We start from the raw sequence: 18,557 nt of genomic DNA on the forward strand, positions 1-18,557 counted from the left end.
CAGAGATGAAGAGAATTATTTTTCTCTCAGAGAGACGTTGGTAGATGGATTACTCTTTGTGAGAGAGCAAGCTGGCTCACAAAATATCTTAAAGTCTGAGTTTGATACATTCGCAGCCAACAAGAGCGTCAAAGAGTAGAGGAGAACAAACAGGTCAGCGTAGGGGATAGGCAGGCCAGAGTAGGGGACAGACAGGTCAGTGTAGGGGATAGGCAGGCCAGAGTAGGGGACAGACAGTTCAGTGTAGGGGATAGGCAGGAAGGAGTAGGGGACAGACAGTTCAGTGTAGGGGATAGGCAGGCCAGAGTAGGGGATAGACAGGTCAGGGTAGGGGATAGACAGGCCAGAGTAGGGGATAGACAGGTCAGGGTAGGGGATAGGCAGGTCAGTGTAGGGGACAGACAGGTCAGTGTAGGGGATAGGCAGGCCAGAGTAGGGGACAGACAGGTCAGTGTAGGGGATAGGCAGGCCAGAGTAGGGGACAGACAGGTCAGTGTAGGGGATAGGCAGGCCAGAGTAGGGGACAGACAGGTCAGTGTAGGGGATAGGCAGGCCAGAGTAGGGGATAGACAGGTCAGGGTAGGGAACGTGGTACTGGGCAGGCACAGCCGATCAGGCAGCATCTGAGGAGCATGAGATCGATATTTCAAGCTTGACCTCTTAATCAGGAAGATGATGCTTAAAACATCGACTCTCCTGTTCCTTGGATGCTGCCTGACCGGCTGTGCTATTCAGGCACGACAATTTTCGACTATGATCTCCAGCATCAGCAGTCCTCAAATTCTCCCAGTGGAGGGGACAGACAGGTCAGTGTAGGGGACAGGCAGGTCCGTGTAGGGGATGGACAGGTCAGCGTAGGGGATGGACAGGTCAGTGTAGGGGACGGTAGGTCAGGGTAGGGGACAGGCAGGTCAATTTAGAGGACAGGCAGGTCAGTATAGGGAATGGACAGGTAAGTGTAGGGGACAGGCGGGTCAGTGTAGGGGACAGGCGGGTCAGTGTAGGGGAGGGACAGGTCAGTGTAGGGACAGACAGGTCAGTGTAGGGGATGGACAGGTCAGCGTAGGGGACAGACAGGTCAGTGTAGGGGAGGGACAGGTCAGTGTAGGGGATGGACAGGTCAGTGTAGGGGACAGGCAGGTCAATTTAGAGGACAGGCAGGTCAGTATAGGGGATGGACAGGTCAGTGTAGGGGACAGGCAGATCAGTGTAGGGGACAGGCGGGTCAGTGTAGGGGAGGGACAGGTCAGTGTAGGGACAGACAGGTCAGTGTAGGGGATGGACAGGTCAGCGTAGGGGACAGACAGGTCAGTGTAGGGGAGGGACAGGTCAGTGTAGGGGAGGGACAGGTCAGTGTAGGGGACAGGCAGGTCAGTGTAGGGGAGGGACAGGTCAGTGTAGGGACAGACAGGTCAGTGTAGGGGATGGACAAGTCAGTGTAGGGGACGGACGGGTCAGTGTAGGGGATGGACGGGTCAGTGTAGGGGATGGACAGGTCAGTGTAGGGGACGGTAGGTCAGGGTAGGGGACAGGCAGGTCAATTTAGAGGACAGGCAGGTCAGTGTAGGGGATGGACAGGTCAGTGTAGGGGAGGACAGGTCAGTGTAGGGGATGGACAGGTCAGTGTAGGGGACAGGCAGGTCAATTTAGAGGACAGGCAGGTCAGTATAGGGGATGGACAGGTCAGTGTAGGGGACAGGCAGATCAGTGTAGGGGACAGGCGGGTCAGTGTAGGGGAGGGACAGGTCAGTGTAGGGACAGACAGGTCAGTGTAGGGGATGGACAGGTCAGCGTAGGGGACAGACAGGTCAGTGTAGGGGAGGGACAGGTCAGTGTAGGGGATGGACAGGTCAGTGTAGGGGACAGGCAGGTCAGTGTAGGGGAGGGACAGGTCAGTGTGGGGACAGACAGGTCAGTGTAGGGGATGGACAAGTCAGTGTAGGGGATGGACAGGTCAGTGTAGGGGATGGACAGATCAGTGTAGGGGATGGGCAGGTCAGTGTAGGGGACAGACAGGTCAGTGTAGAGGACAGACAGGTCAGTGTAGGGGACAGACAGGTCAGTGTAGGGGATAGACAAGTCAGTGTAGGGGATGGACAGATCAGTGCAGGGCACATGCAGGTCAGTGTAGGGCACATGCAGGTCAGTGTAGGGGATGGGCAGGTGAGTGTAGGGGATGGACAGTTCAGTGTAGGGGATGGGCAGGTCAGTGGAGGGGACAAGCAGGTCAGTGTAGGGGACGGGCAGATCAGTGTAGGGGATGGGCACGTCAGTGTAGGGGATGGGCAGGAGAGTGTAGGGGACACAGGTCAGTGTAGGGGATGGGCAGGAGAGTGTAGGGGATGGGCAGGTCAGTGTAGGGGATGGGCAGGTCAATGTAGGGGATAGTCAAGTCCGTGTAGGGGACAGACAGGTCAGTGTAGGGGATGGACAGGTCAGTGTAGGGGATGGGCAGGTCAGTGTAGAGGATGGGCAGGTCTATGCAGGGGACACAATGGTCAGTGTAGGGGATGGAAAGGTCAGTGTAGGGGATAGACAAGTCAGTGTAGGAGATGGAGAGATCAGTGTCGGGGACAGGCAGGTCAGTGTAGGGACGGACAGGTCAGTGTAGGGGACAGACAATTCAGTGTAGGGGATGGACAGGTCAGTGTAGGAGACAGGTAGGTCAGTGTAGGGGACAGGTAGGTCAGTGTAGGGGACAGGCAGGTCAGTGTAGGGGACAGACAGGTCAGTGTAGGGGATAGACAGGTCAGTGTAGGAGACAGACAAACCATGGCAACACGACGCCTGGAGGAAGAGCGCCTCATCTTCCACCTAGGAACCCTCCAACTACAAGGGATGAATGAAGATTTCTCCAGCTTTCTCATTTCCCCTCCCCCCACCTTATCTCAGTCCCAACCCTCGGACTCAGCACCGCCTTCTTGACCTGTAATCTTCCTCCCGACCTCTCCGCCCCCACCCCCTCTCCAGCCTATCACCCTCACCTTTACCTCCTTCCACCTGTCGCATTCCTAATGCCCCTCCCCCAAGTCCCTCCACCCTACCTTTTATCTTAGCCTGCTTGGCACACCCTCCTCATTCCTGAAGAAGGGCTTATGCCCGAAACGTCGATTCTCCTGCTCATTGGATGCTGCCTGACCTGCTGGGCTTTTCCAGCAACACATTTTCAGCTCTGATCTCCAGCATCTGCAGTCCTCACTTTCTCCCAGTATAGGGATAGACTGGTCAGTGAAGGGGATGGACGATTAGTTTATGGAATGGACAGGTCAGAGTAGGGAATGGACAGGTCAGTGAATGGGATGGACGGTTAGTTTATGGGATGGACAGGTCAGTGTAGGGGATGGACAGGTCAGTGTAGGGGATGGAAAGGTCAGTGGAGGGGACAGACGGTCAGTTTATGGGATGGACAGGTCAGTGTAGAGTACAGGCAAAAGTGAGGACAGCAGATGCTGGAGATCAGAGTCAAGATTAGTGTGGTTCAGGAAAAGCACAGTAGGTCAGGCAGCATCTGAGGCGCAGGAAAATCAACGTTTTGGGCAAAAGCCCTTCATCAGGAATAGTGATTTTCCTGCTCTCCTGCTGTGCTTTTCCAACACCACTACAATCTTGATAGTGTAGGGATTGGCAGGACTGTGTAAGGGTAAGGCAGGTAGGTGTAGGGATAGACAGGTCAGTGTAAGGGAAGGACACGTCTGTGGAGGGGATGGAGAGGTCAGTGTAGGGGACAGGCAGGTCAGTGTAGGGGACAGGCAGGTCAGTGTAAGGTTGGACAGGTCAGTTTAGGGGATGGACAGGTCTGTGTACTGGACTGGCATGCCAGTGTAGGAGATGGAGAGGTCAGTGTAGGGGACAGGTAGGTCAGTGTAGGGGGTAGACAAGTCAGTGTAGGGGACAGAGAGGTCTGTGTAGGGGACAGACAGGCCAGTGTAGGAGATGTACAAGGCAGTGTAGGGGACGGACAGGTCAGTGTAGTGGATAGACAGGTCAGTGTAGGGGACAGACAGGTCAGTGTAGGGGACAGACAGGTCAGGGTAGGGGATAGACAGGTTAGTATACGGGATGGGCAGGTCTGTGTAGGGGATAGACAGGTTAGTGTAGGAGACATACAGGTGAGTGTACAGGGTAGACAGGTCAGTGTAGGGAACAGACAGGTCAGCGTCAGGAATATACAGGTCAGTGTAGGGGATGGACAGTTCAGTGTAGGGGATTCACTGGTCATTGAAGGGAATGGACGGTTAGTTTACGGGATGGACAGGTCAGTGTAGGGGACAGACAGCCAGTGTAGGGGACAGACAGGTCAGTGTCGGGGATAGACAGGTCAGTGTAGGGGATGGATAGGTCAGTGTAGCGGATAGACTGGTCAGTGATGGGGATGGACGGTTAGTTTATTGGATGGACAGGTCAGTGTAGTGTACAAGCAAAACTGAGGACTGCAGATTCTGGAGATCAGAGTCAGTGTAGGGGATAGACAGGTTAGTGTCGGGGACAGACAGGTCAGTGTAGGGGACAGACAGGTCAGTGTAGGGGATAGACAGGTTAGTGTCGGGGATAGACAGGTCAGTGTAGGGGATGGGCAGGTCAGTGTACGGGATAGACTGGTCAGTGAAGGGGATGGACGGTTAGTTTATGGGATGGACAGGTCAGTTTAGGGGATGGACAGGTCAGTGTAGGGGATGGACAGGTCAGTGAAGGGGACAGACGGTCAGTTTATGGGATGGACAAGTCAGTGTAGCGTACAGGCAAAAGTGAGGTCTGCAGATGCTGGAGATCAGAGTCAAGATTAGTGTGGTTCAGGAAAAGCACAGTAGGTCAGGCAGCATCTGAGGTGCAGGAAAATCGATGTTTCGGGCAAAAGCCCTTCATCAGGAATGGGGATGAAATGTTTTTGTCCATAATGCTGATTTTCCTGCTCTTCGGATGATGCCTGTCTGCTGTACTTTTCCAACACCACCATAATCTTGATTGTGTAGGGGACTGGCAGGACTGTGTGGGGGATGGACAGATTAATTAATGGATGCACAGGTCAGTGTACGGTACAGGCAGGTCAGTGTAGGGGACAAGCAGGTCAGATTAGGGGATAGTCAGATCAGTAGTGGCCACATTCAGATCAGCCATGAATTTGTCAAATAGCATAGCCAGCTTGAGAGGCTGAATGAACTACTCCTGCTCCTAATTCATCAGTTTACATGCACATAGGAAGCCCGTCAGTATCATCTGACTGTGCTGGATCTTTGGGAGAGGTATCCATTTAGTTCTATTCCTTTCTATTTCTCTATTGCATTGGTTTTGAGAATCTTTACTTTTCAAGTATGACTCCAATTACTGCTCAAAGGTCATGACTGAATCTGCTTCCACTACTCATTTTACATTAGATTCCCGACAGTGTTGAAACAGGCCCTTTGGCCCAACCAGTCCACACCGACCCTCCGAAGAGCAACCCACCCAGATCCACCTCCCTCCAACTAATGCACCTAACACTATGGGCAATTTAGCATGGCTAATTCACCTGACCTGCACATCTTTGGGCTGTGGGAGGAAACCAGAGCACCCGGAGGAAACCCAAGCAGACACGGGGAGAATGCGCAAACCCCATGCAGACAGTCACCCGAGGCTAGTACCCAACCTGGGACCCTGGCGCTGACAGGCAGCAGCACTAACTACTGAGCCACCCTGCAGTGTTGCACTCCTGACCACACCCACTCACTTTGTGAAAGAAATCCTCTTCATTGCTTGTCTGGTTCTTTTTCTAGTTTAAAATCTGTGTGATGCAGGAACAGGAGGGCACGGGTGCAGAACAATGGGGGAAGAGGGGTACAGAAGAGCCCAGATTTGCAGAAATAGAGAGGTGGTGGAAGAACAGGGCTGCAGGAAGTTATGGAGAGAAGGAGAGTAGATGTCATGGAGGGGGCCTCCTGATTGGCATTGTCAAACCCGCCCTAATTTGGAATTCCTTGCTACCTTGAATCCTTTGGGAACGGACGATACACATTGAGCTGATCCAGTCAGGTGTCGCAGATGAAACAAGCGCATGGCAAAGCTCCAGACTGCGAGCATCAATGACCAGGACATCCTGATACTGTCCACAACAAAGCAACCAGCCATCACCGGACATCCGAAACGAACGGTAATAGTACTGAATGAGGAGAATAGTGTCACAATTGTTTCATTAATAAATCATTCCAAAGTTACAAAGTCCTATTCAGGGTCATTGTTTTTTAAAAATAATTTGCAGTTAACTATATATTAATTTACCTGAGATTCTAAATTGATTATTGTTTTTCCATTCACATCATATTCTACAACAGAGCTGGCTGACACTAACCAAATGCCAAAAAGAACTAAACAGATCAGAATCTTACAGGTTCCCAGAGTGTTGACCAGCAATATCATTGCTCTTACGGAAATATTCTACAGTATTACCCTAAAATGACAAGTGATTAATCAACCTCAGGACTGACTTTTAGCCCTTGTGGCACTGGCAGCAGAGACTGAAGGGGCTCCAAAACCAGTCAGTGTGCTCATTTCTCAGCACCATCCCTCTCCTGGGTCATGTCTGCAGAGACAAGATGGCGGGGGGAGGGGGAACAGGGTATTACACATGAGCCTGAAATAATCTGAAAGGGTTAACACTTCATCGAGTGCAATAAGCACCACCCACTGTGATGATGTCATGAGGATCTTGTGAGTGTAAAGCAGGATTTTTTGAGAGAAAAACAAAAGTCGACGTCCTCCCAACTGCCTCTGTAGCAACATGGACCTCATTCTTATAACGTGTAAATAGCTGCAGAGGCACAATCAACTGCATCTTGTTGACCTTATATGACTTCTCTCGTTGGACCAAATGTTAGTTACACTCAGACACTTTAGGGGAGATGATGGCCTTGTGATAGACTATTAATCAAGAGACGCAAGTCATGATCCTGCCACGGCATGTGGTAGAATCAGAATTCAATAAAAATCTGAAATTAAGAATCTAATTGGTCATGAAACCAGTATTGAAAAAACCCATTTGGTTCACTATTATTCTTGCAGGAAGGGAACTACTGATCTTACTTGGCCTGGCCCACATGTGACTCCAGGCCCATAGCAATGTGGCTGATTCTTAACTGTCTACTGGGGAAAACAATGATGCCGACATGAATTATTTTAAAAATCAATTAGAAGATTGTGGGTGCAGGTGGTGACATCACAGCCTGTTTGCGGTGGGGGTCTAGTCAGGCTCATTAAACCCAGGCAGGCCCAAGGTCTTCAGCCTGGGTGTAAGAGTGGCTATAGGGTATTCACATTCCCTACTTCCTCACAGGTGGCTTGGCTGCAAAAACATTAGTTTACAAGATTAAATAAGACTGAGAGTGTGTGCTTCTGTTTTGAAGTTTCCCTCTCCCTCACTTAGCTCCTATTGAATCCTGGCACTGCTTTGTCCTAATCTCCTCCATTTCCATCTCTGTCGTTCAGGCTTGTTGTAAGTATGTCAAGGTTAGAGTGGTGCTGGAAAAGCACAGCAGGTCAGGCAGCATCTGAGGAGCAGGAAAATCGACATTTCGGGCAAAAGCCCTTCATCAGGTTGCCCCTTCATTTGAAGGGTTCCAGCCTGAAATGTTGATTTCCAGCACCACTCTAATCTTGACTCTGATCTCCAACATCTGCAGTCCTCACTTGCGCCTTGTTCTAGGTATGTGTTTACTCTCCTCTTAACCTTTAAGCATTTGGTTCTTGCAGCATGCTCTCAAATAAAACCTGTTTTAGGTAAACTCAGTTAGAATATCACAGGGACATTTTAATTTTCCACAATTAGGCAGGGTCTGATGGGAAAATGGACAAGTTGTGTCGGTCAATACTCCAATGTGCATCGATACACATCGCAGGTCTCTAAGGGCCAAGGTGAAAGGGGCAGCATATTGTAGCCGAAGTCTTCACGATCGATAGGTTTCACAACAAACAGTCTTTCTCCCTGCCTGCGACGTCATCCTTTCACTTGGCAGTGACCCATTCCTTTTCAAGTATTAACAACCAAGCTGAGAATTTGCAAATGAAAATCTTTTGGTATTCCAGTCAGGTAGGTTTTATATTATGGTGCTGTGGCTGAATCATGGGACCATGTTATTCACCAGGACGATACTGTATAACATATCAGTTGCATTAGTTCAGGCATCAATGACTTCTGTGTTCATCAATGACCCTTTCAAAACACCTAATGCTGAATGTTGGTTGTGCCTAACATTATAAACTGATAGCACCAGGAATTACTCTCAATCCTGATCTTGGGCTTTTTTTGGCAAGCTAAAGTTAATTTGGTCTTCACAGGCAGAATTTGGTAGCTTTGCATAAACTTTCTCAAACTAAGCTATTGAAGTCAATCTCAGATATTTTAAAAAAAAGTGTTCTTTTACAAATTCAAAATCATGGTTTGTTTTCATAGAACATTAAGGTAAATGCTTAAGTATAACAACAATCAGCAACAGCAATTTTCAGAACTCTTTTAAGTTCATAATCCCCATTTCAATAGACGATAGAGGACACAATCAAATGTATCAAACACAGAAAGCATCACATTGAATGTCTGAGTACTTACATAGATTGCAGTGTGGGTGAAGGGCAGTTTTGTATGTTCTATACATTGGCCACTGGTGACATTCCAAAGACACATCTCCCTACAAAGTGTACAGCAAATGTTATTTTTCAACATTTCTAGCCAATTGACTGAAATCACTTTATAACATCAAGGTTTTCTTTAGTGCCTCAGTTAAATTTGGCCAAAAACATCTTAAGTTGTTTTTCCGTTGTTGTAAATTGCTGAGTAAGACACTGTTTTGACTATTACTTAAAGGATGACATATCTGTACCTCCCTGTCAGAGTAATTACAGGCCACAATTCAGCTTGAAGCCTCAGTACGAACTAATTACTAACCTCCATCCAGACTATAGCAAATTGCAAGTAAACTGACATTTTACCTAAGTCTAGTATATTGTTCATCATGAATATGAGCTGAAATATGTTGCTGGAAAAGCGCAGCAAGTCAGACAATATCTAAGGAGCAGGAGAATTGACGTTTCGGGCATGAGCCCTTCTTCAGGAATGAGGAAAGTGTGTCCAGCAGGCTAAGATAAAAGGTAGGGAGGGGGGACTTGGGGGAGGGGCGTTGGAAATGCGATAGGTGGAAGGAGGTCAAGGTGAGGGTGATAGGCCGGAGTGGGGGTGGGGGCGGAGATGTTAGGAAGAAGATTGCAGGTTAGGAAGGCAGTGCTAAGTTTGAGGAATTTGACTGAAACAAGGTGGGGAGAGGGGAAATGAGGAAACTGGAGAAATCTGAGTTCATTCCTTGTGGTTGAAGGGTTCCTAGCCAGAAGATGAGGCGCTCTTCCTCCAGCCGTCGTGTAGCTATGGTCTGGCGTTGGAGGAGTCCGAAGACCTGCATGTCCTCGGTGGAGTGGGAGGGGGAGTTGGAGTGTTGAACCACAAGGTGGTTGGGTTGGTTGGTCCGGGTGTCCCAGAGGAGTTCTCTGAAACGCTCCGCAAGTAGCCGGCCTGTCTCCCCAATATAGAGGAGGCCACATCGGGTGCAGCAGATGCAGTAAATGATGTATATGGAGGTGCGGGTGAATTTGTGGTGGATATGGAAGGATACCTTGGGGCCTTGGAGGGAAGTAAGGGGGGAGGTGTGGGCGCAAGTTTTGCATTCCTTGCGATTGCAGGGGAAGGTGCCGGGAGTGGAGGTTGGGTGGTGGGGGGGTGTGGACCTGACGAGGGAGTCACGGAGGGAGTGGTCTCTTCGGATCGCTAATAGGGGAGGGGAGGGAAATATATCTCTGGTGGTGGCGTCCATTTGAAGGTGGCGGAAATGACGATGGATGATATGATGTATATGGAGGTTGGTGGGGTGGTAGGTGAGGACCAGTGTGGTTCTGTCCTGGTGGCGATTGGAAGGACGGGGCTCAAGGGTGGAGGAGCGGGAAGTGAAGGAGATGCGGTGGAGTGCATCGTCGATCATGTCTGGAAGGGGAAATTGCGGTCTTTGAAGAAGGAGGCCATCTGGGTTGTACAATATTGGAACTGGTTCCAGTTCCAATACCGTTCAACCCAGATGGCCTCCTTCTTCAAAGACCGCAATTTCCCCTTCCAGACATGATCGACGATACCCTCCACTGCATCTCCTCCACTTTCCGCTTCTCCGCCCTTGAGCCTCGCCCCTCCAATCGCCACCAGGACAGAACCACACTGGTCCTCACCTACCACCCCACCAACCTCCATATACATCATATCATCCATCGTCATTTCCGCCACCTTCAAATGGACGCCACCACCAGAGATATATTTCCCTCCCCTCCCCTATTAGCGATCCGAAGAGACCACTCCCTCCGTGACTCCCTCGTCAGGTCCACACCCCCCCACCACCCAACCTCCACTCCCGGCACCTTCCCCTGCAATCGCAAGGAATGCAAAACTTGCGCCCACACCTCCCCCCTTACTTCCCTCCAAGGCCCCAAGGTATCCTTCCATATCCACCACAAATTCACCCGCACCTCCATATACATCATTTACTGCACCTGCTGCACCCGATGTGGCCTCCTCTATATTGGGGAGACAGGCCGGCTACTTGCGGAGCGTTTCAGAGAACTCCTCTGGGACACCCGGACCAACCAACCCAACCACCTTGTGGTTCAACACTCCAACTCCCCCTCCCACTCCACCGAGGACATGCAGGTCTTCGGACTCCTCCAACGCCAGACCATAGCTACACGACGGCTGGAGGAAGAGCGCCTCATCTTCTGGCTAGGAACCCTTCAACCACAAGGAATGAACTCAGATTTCTCCAGTTTCCTCATTTCCCCTCTCCCCACCTTGTTTCAGTCAAATTCCTCAAACTTAGCACCGCCTTCCTAACCTGCAATCTTCTTCCTGACCTCTCTGCCCCACCCCTACTCCAGCCTATTACCCTCACCTTGACCTCCTTCCACCAATCGCATTTCCAACGCCCCTCCCCAAGTCCCCCCTCCCTACCTTTTATCTTAGCCTGCTGGACACACTTTCCTCATTCCTGAAGAAGGGCTCATGCCCGAAACGTCGATTCTCCTGCTCCTTGGATGCTGCCTGACCTGCTGCGCTTTTCCAGCAACACATTTTCAGCTCTGATCTCCAGCATCTGCAGTCCTCACTTCTCATCATGAATATGAGTCGCATTCAATTAACAAATGGTGCCTTTCATCCAACTTAAACTTGGCCTGCTTGCAATAGCCACGCATCCTGAAGACAGATATATTTTATCTTTCCACACCGTCCGATTACCACTTATTTGAAAACATAGTGCCACCCTATGGCAACTTATTGTGAGGCAGTTATTCCCAGAACTAAGAAAAAGCTTCACTATTTTGTTGCAGGAGTAACACCGTGTGGAGATGAGATTTACATTTTGTACCATTCCGCAATGTTTCAGCTCACTTCTCAATCTGTAAATAAGATTGTGAGGTAGTAATATCTGAGTGGGGCATGGTATACTGATGGTAGTTGCAGCATCTTTGTCTGCACCGTTTGTTGAATCAAAAAAAAGAGTCTGGTCACAGATTCAGCATTAGCAATGACTTGCATGTTACAGGCAAATGGATGCTGTCAATGAGCCCCTGGAGTGGCACCTACATAGAAAATGAACTTCGACCCTACCCCATCAGGTAAGAGATACCCATTCCTGCTGGCACCATCTCATTAAACATTACAGTGGGCTAGGTTGATCAGGTGGGCAATTATGAAAAAAGTTAAAGGGGGGAGAGGGCTCAGCAAAGGTCATTAAAGTTTCTGTAACAAGTAATAGGACAGAGAACAATGAAAAGAGTCAGAAATTTAACTTGAAGCCCAGCAGATAAGGGGCTAACTATGAGAAGGGGGCAGTCAAAGCAGCATTGAAGGTGTTGTACTTAAATGCACTCAGCATAGGAGACAAGGTAAATGAGCTTGTAATGTAGATTGAAGTTGATTGGTATGATATTGTGGGTATCAGAGAGATATGGCTGCAAGGGTGCTAGGGCTGAGAACGAAATATCCAAAAGTACATCTTATCAAAAAAACAGGCTGGTGCATAGAGGGGGGCAGGGTTGCCTTGTTAAATCGACAGGAAGAAGTGATATAAAGGTGGAGAACAGAGTCTGTGTGGGTAGAGTTAAGGAAATGCAAAGGAAAAAATATCCTGATGGGAGTTGTGTACAGGTTCCTCTCAGTTTTCAGGATATGGGGAAGAACATAAATCAGGAAACAGAAAAGGCATGTAAGAAACTACTGTTACAATAATTGTGAGGACATCAATACACCATGGAAAGGGAAAATCATGTTGGTAGTGAATCTCAAGAAAAGGAATTCATGGAATGTCTATGAGATGGTTTTCTTTGGAGCATTTTGTAGTAGAGCCCGCCAGGGAACAGGCAATTCTGGATTTGGTGTTGTTGAAGAGGCAAACTTGATTAAGGAGCTTAAGGTGAAGGAACATCCGGGGGTAGTAACCATAATATGATGGCATTCACCCTACAGTTTGAGAGGGAGAAGCTGGAATCAGGTGTAACGGTATTACCATTGAGTAAAAGTAACTACAAAGACATGAGGCAGGAGCTGGCCAGAGTTGATTGGAAGGGGAGCCAGTAGGGAAGACAGCGGAACAGCAAAAGCAGGAGTTTCTGGGGGTACTTTGGGTATCCCAAGGAGGAAGAAGCATACTGAGGGGAGGACAAGGCATCCATGGCTGACAAGGGAAGTCAGGGACAACATGAAAGCAAAAAAAGCATATAATATGAAGATGAGAGGGAAACCAGAGAATTTGGAAGCATTTAAAAACCAGCAGAAGATAACTAAACAAGCAATAAGGGAAGGGGGAGAAAAGGAAATTATGAGAATAAGCTAGCTAGTAATATAAAGATGATTGCAAGAGTTTTTTGATATATGTAAAAGATAAGAAAGAGGCAAGTGTGGACATTGGATGACTGGAAAATGAGGCTGAAGGAGTAATAATAAGGAACAAAGAAATACTGGAGGAATTGAATAGATACTTTGCATGTGGAAGATACCAGCAGCATACCAGAACTTTAAGAGAGTCGGGGGGCAGAGTGTTATCGGGAAAAGGCTGGCAAACGGAGTTGAGAAATATATCAGCCATGATTGAATGGTGAAGCAGACTCAATAGGCTAATGGCCTAATTCTGCTCCCATATCTTACGTTCTTATGGTATTTGAGTAACTGCATTTAAAGCATTGCTTCTTTAAACAGATTATTCCAACTCCCTTTAGGTTCGGAACTGAGTATCTTAAGTATTGAGGTCACTGAAGTCCACTAGTGGGAGGGTCACATCCACACAGAATTATACAGAAAATCTTAACTTTGTCTTGCTCTTAACCTCAGTCTTACTGAACTAAATCTTGTCCTGGGAGCATGTTGATACACTAACTCATACTACCGTAGACTGTGGAGTTATTCTGTAAGCGAACTGAAAGTTGTGTCAAAGAGAAACATAGAAAACACAACCTAGCTTATCACCCAGCAAATACCATTGAAAAGAACTTTTCCCAATCTTTACATTTCTTTCTGCAGCACCATTTGATTCTGAGCAAAAAGATGGGCCTAGAATGTGTTTGACACCATCTGACTCAGAAATATCTCAAACTCTTTTGACCTAAACTCTGGACAAATTTCTGACATCAACATCTTGGGAATTCAAATTGCAAACTAATTTATTAAAAACACAGTAAGATCTGGGTGTAGGTTTACTCGCTGAGCTGGAAGGTTCATTTCCAGATGTTTCATCACCCTACTAGGTAACATTTTCAGTGGGCCTCCAGGTGAAGCACTGTTGATAGTTCTTGCTTTCTATTTATATAGTGGTTCTGTTTGCCGAGCTGGAAGTTTTTGTTGCAAACGTTTCGTCCCCTGGCTAGGAGACATCATCAGTGCTGTGGAGCCTCCTGCGAAGCGCTTCATTGATGTTTCTTCCGGCATTTATAGCGGTCTGTCCTTGCCGCTTCCGGGTGTCAGTTTCAGCTGTCCGCTGTAGTGATTGGTATATTGGGTCCAGGTCGATGTGTCTGTTGATGGAATTTGTGGATGAATGCCATGCCTCTAGGAATTCCCTGGCTGTTCTCTGCCTGGCTTGCCCTATGATAGTAGTGTTTTCCCAGTCGAATTCATGTTGCTTGTTGTCGGAGTGTGTGGCTACTAGGGATAGCTGGTCGTGTCGTTTCGTGGCTAGTTGGTGTTCATGTATGCGGATTGTTAGCTGTCTTCCTGTTTGTCCTATATAGTGTTTTGTGCAGTCCTTGCACGGTATTTTATAAACTACATTAGTTTTGCTCATGTTGGGTATTGGCTCCTTTGTTCTAGTAAGTTGTTGTCTGAGCGTGGCTGTTGGTTTGTGTGCCGTTATGAGTCCTAAGGGTCGCAGTAGTCTGGCTGTCAGTTCTGAAACGCTCCTGACGTATGGTAGTGTGGCTAGTCTTTTTGTTGTGGCATGTCCTCGTTCCGTGGTCTATCTCTTAGGCATCTGTTGATAAAGTTGCGCGGGTATCCGTTTTTGGCGAATACCTTGTATAGGTGTTCCTCTTCCTCTTTTCGCAGTTCTGGTGTACTGCAGTGTGTTGTAGCTCTTTTGAATAGTGTCCTGATGCAGCTTCGATTGTGTGTGTTGGGGTGGTTACTTTCATAGTTTAGGACTTGGTCTGTGTGTGTTGTTTTCCTGTGTACCCTTGTGGTGAATTCTCCGTTCGGTGTTCTCTGTACTATCACGTCTAGGAATGGGAGTTGGCTGTCCTTTTCTACTTCTCTCGTGAATCGGATGCCTGTGAGTGTGGCGTTGATGATCCGGTGTGTTTTTTCTATTTCCGTGTTTTTGATGATTACGAAAGTGTCATCGACATATCTGACCCAGAGTTTGGGTTGAATTTGTGTTTGTTCTAACCTTTGCATAACTGCCTCTGCTATGAGTCCCGAGATTGGTGATTCCATAGGTGTTCCGTTGATTTGTTCGTATATCTGATTGTTGAATGTAAAGTGTGTAGTGAGGCATAAGTCCAGTAGTTTAAGTATGCCGTCTTTGTTGATAGGTTCCGCCTCCTGTTTTCTGTTGTGTATGTCCAGTAGGTTGGCTATTGTTTCTCTGGCTAGGGTTTTGTCAATTGAAGTGAACAGTGCCGTCACGTCGAATGAGATCATGGTTTCTTCTTTGTCTATGTGTGTATTCCTGATGGCGTCCAAGAATTCCTGTGTTGATTGTATGGAGTGTTTGGATCCACTGACCAGGTGTTTCAGTTTCTGTTGTAGAAACTCAGACAGAGAACAGCCAGGGAATTCCTAGAGGCATGGCATTCATCCACAAATTTCATCAACAGACACATCGACCTGGACCCAATATACCAATCACTACAGCGGACAGCTGAAACTGACACCCGGAAGCGGCAAGGACAGACCACTATAAATGCCGGAAGAAACATCAAAGAAGCGCTTCGCAGGAGGCTCCACAGCACTGATGATGTCTTCTAGCCAAGGGACGAAACGTTTGCAACAAAAACTTCCAGCTCGGCAAACAGAACCACTACAACAAGCACCCGAGCTACACATCTTCACACAAACTTTGAATTCTATTTATATGTTTGGGTTCCTTTGGGTTGGTAATGTCATTTCCTGTGGTGACATTATGTCCTGTTCTTTTCCCAGGATCTGGCACTTGTCATAATGGGCATGGAACCAACATTTACCCATTTGCTACTTCTGTTAACCAAAACAAGGTACTCTTTCCTTTCCACTTCTAAACGTCTTTCCATGTTTGCCTTATGTTTGACCATGGAACGTTCTCATACTGAGACACCCTTCACAACTTTTCAACAAGTCTTCAACATCCCTAATTATCTTTGGATACTGAAATTAGTTGCTTGCTCCTGCTTTCATTTGGACTATTCTTGTGTGCACTTCATGATGTTTCTTGAACAATCTGTCTCCAAACTTAACAAAATACTGCCATTGATCTCCTGGTTCTAACATGTGAAATTGCAATTTCTCATCATCACATTCTCTAGGCCAGACATGCGCAACATTTTACTGAAATTTCACCAAGTACCACATCCTTACAAGATTCTTCTAAAATCATTAGCAGATTCTGGCATTTCAATCATGTCTGTCAAGTAATTCTAAGTTAACTTGTGGCTAGAGATGAATCAGTCTTCATGGGAAATCTTGGAAGAATGTCCACATTTGCATGATTTGCTAACTAATGCCACTTAATATATTGTAGCTAATTTTATATTTTGTCCTTCTCGTTCAAAGTACTTTGCATTCCCAGAGCTCTTCCTCAATCACAGACGTTCTAAATAACTCTGCACAAATTAACTATAAGTTTTGTAGGTAATTCCTTCTTATCATGTAGTCTTTATCTCTCTTACTACCACAATGGGAGGTATTAAGATGTACTGTTGTACTGCACTCTAACCTCAGCCAACACTGGACATTATCACTAAAATAACTAGTCAGCTTCAGACCTGTGTGAGGGAATGCGACTTAGTGATTTCCTGTAATTTCTTTCTGGGATATCAGACCACAACTTTATCAACAACGAAAAGTCATAGTGAAACTGCAATGTTGCTTTCTGTTACAGGATGTTGGAATTTTATCTTCAGCCCTATTACTCTAATCTTACCATGTGAATTTGTTTAGTGTATTACTGAGTCACCTCTTAACCTTCTCGCTTAACAACATCAACTTTAGTTGTAATAGCTATCATACGTGCACTTAATGTTCCTCATATTCCTGAACGAACTTTAGGTCTACCATAACCTTGGTGAAAGTGCAGACTGCAGATGCTTGAGATTAGAGTCAAGAATGTGGTGCTGAAAAAGCACAGCAGGTCAGGCAGCATCCGAGGAGCAGGAAATTTGACATTTTGGGCAGAAGTCCTTCATCAGGAATCTACCATGGTGCAAGAGCTGGAGCATTTTCCTCCACTCCTGTATCTTGTCTGAATATCACTGACTCTCCTACAGGCAGAGCATGCTGACTAGAAATGGGGGAATGGGAATATTCAAATTTCCAACTCCTGAGATGACGAAGTTGGGGCCAGGGTCTTGATCTCACTGAAATTCATGGGGCCTTCCCTGTAAAAGGAGCTCCCTCACAATCTATAACTCTCCTCCTGCCATGTCAGTCCTGCAGCCTCTTTATAGATCTCTTCCCATGTCATCTCATTGCCTTTGCTCTAATGCTTGGTCTGGATCAGCCATGATCTCAGTGAAAGACAGAGCTGACTCGATGGGCTGAATTGCCTACTTCTGCTCTTAGGTCTTATGGTCTTATCATTTTAGTTTTCTTTCAGTTTCCTATGAACATATCTTAACTGTCAATTTCTAAGTTCACACCATGTCTACAGCAACAAGACAGTTTCTTTAATTTAAGAACATAATGTTTCACTTGGCAATTGCATTCATGTAACATGCCATGATGATTAGATTCCCTACAGTATGGAAACAGGCCCTTCGGCCCAAGAAGTCCACACCAACCCTGCGAAGAGTAACCCACCCAGACGCATCTCCCTACCCTATATTTACCCTTGACTAATGCACCTAACACTATGAGCAATTTAGCATGGCCAATACACTAAAACAATACATCATTGGACTGTGGGAAGAAATCCACGCAGACACGGGGAGAATGTGCAAACTCCGCACAGACAGTTGCCCGTGGTGGGAATCAAACCCATGTCCCTGGTGTTGTGAGGCAGTAGTGCTAACCACTGAGCCACCGTGCCATGCAATGATATGAATCCAATCTCATTAATTTCAGCACATTGCAGTGTCCTGGGATCTTGTAGACATCACTAGTTGGACACCACCTCAAATACATCTGGCCCCATCACGGTGAGGAAAACATCAGCTTTATCTTCACTTTTTATTTTATTTGCTTTCAGTCAAATGTGAAACTTTCCTGTGTAATTGCACTGGTCCTCTCTGCCAGGATTGGATATTCCTATTGTCCCCAAGTATGCCTTCAATATCCTTTTGCTGTCAACTACTGGCTGACTCACTCTAGATGAATATAATGTACACAAGGAACAACCTTTCAAACTGATCAAGCTTCCTCAAATCAAGTTTAGGGGCATTCGAAGGTGACATAACTTCCTTCAGTCATTGATTCCTCAAAGGAAAGAATTTTATCCCAGTATCATTTGTGGTGGCATGGTTGCTCAGTGGTTAGCATCGCTGCCTCACAGTGCCAGAGATCAGGTTCGATTCCCGTTTCGGGTGACTGTCTGTGTGGAGTTTGCACATTCCCTCATGTCTGCATGGGGTTGCTCTGGGTGCTCCGGTTTCCTCCCGCAATCCAAAAGGTGTGCAGGTCAGATGAATTGGCCATGCTAAATTGCTCAGAGTGTTAGGTGCATTAGTCAGGGGTAAACATAGTGTAGGGGAATTGGTCTGGGTGGGTTGCTCTTCAGAGAATCAGTGTGGACTTGTTGGGCTGAAGGGCCTGTTTCCACACTGCAGGGAATCTAATCTAATCTGTAACGTACTGCACTGGGAAAGACTTGCTCATCTACAGACAGCCA

General features: G+C 47.2%; 1 protein-coding gene across 4 annotated transcripts in view; it reads right to left on the minus strand.

Annotated features, from left to right (window-relative positions):
• The window catches only part of LOC132834289 (WD repeat-containing protein 72-like), a 314,345-nt gene that overhangs the window by 260,173 nt on the left and 35,615 nt on the right, over window positions 1-18,557 (minus strand). For all 4 annotated transcript variants that reach the window (XM_060853013.1, XM_060853011.1, XM_060853010.1 and 1 more), the window contains 2 exons: window positions 8,573-8,651; window positions 5,959-6,133 (listed from right to left, as the gene is read on the minus strand). In XM_060853013.1, the coding sequence (XP_060708996.1) occupies window positions 5,959-6,133; window positions 8,573-8,647 (250 nt within the window). In that variant the 5' untranslated portion in view covers window positions 8,648-8,651. The remainder of the gene's footprint in view (window positions 1-5,958; window positions 6,134-8,572; window positions 8,652-18,557) is intronic.

Source organism: Hemiscyllium ocellatum, chromosome 39 (assembly GCF_020745735.1).
Source record: "Hemiscyllium ocellatum isolate sHemOce1 chromosome 39, sHemOce1.pat.X.cur, whole genome shotgun sequence".
Lineage (NCBI taxonomy): Eukaryota > Metazoa > Chordata > Chondrichthyes > Orectolobiformes > Hemiscylliidae > Hemiscyllium > Hemiscyllium ocellatum.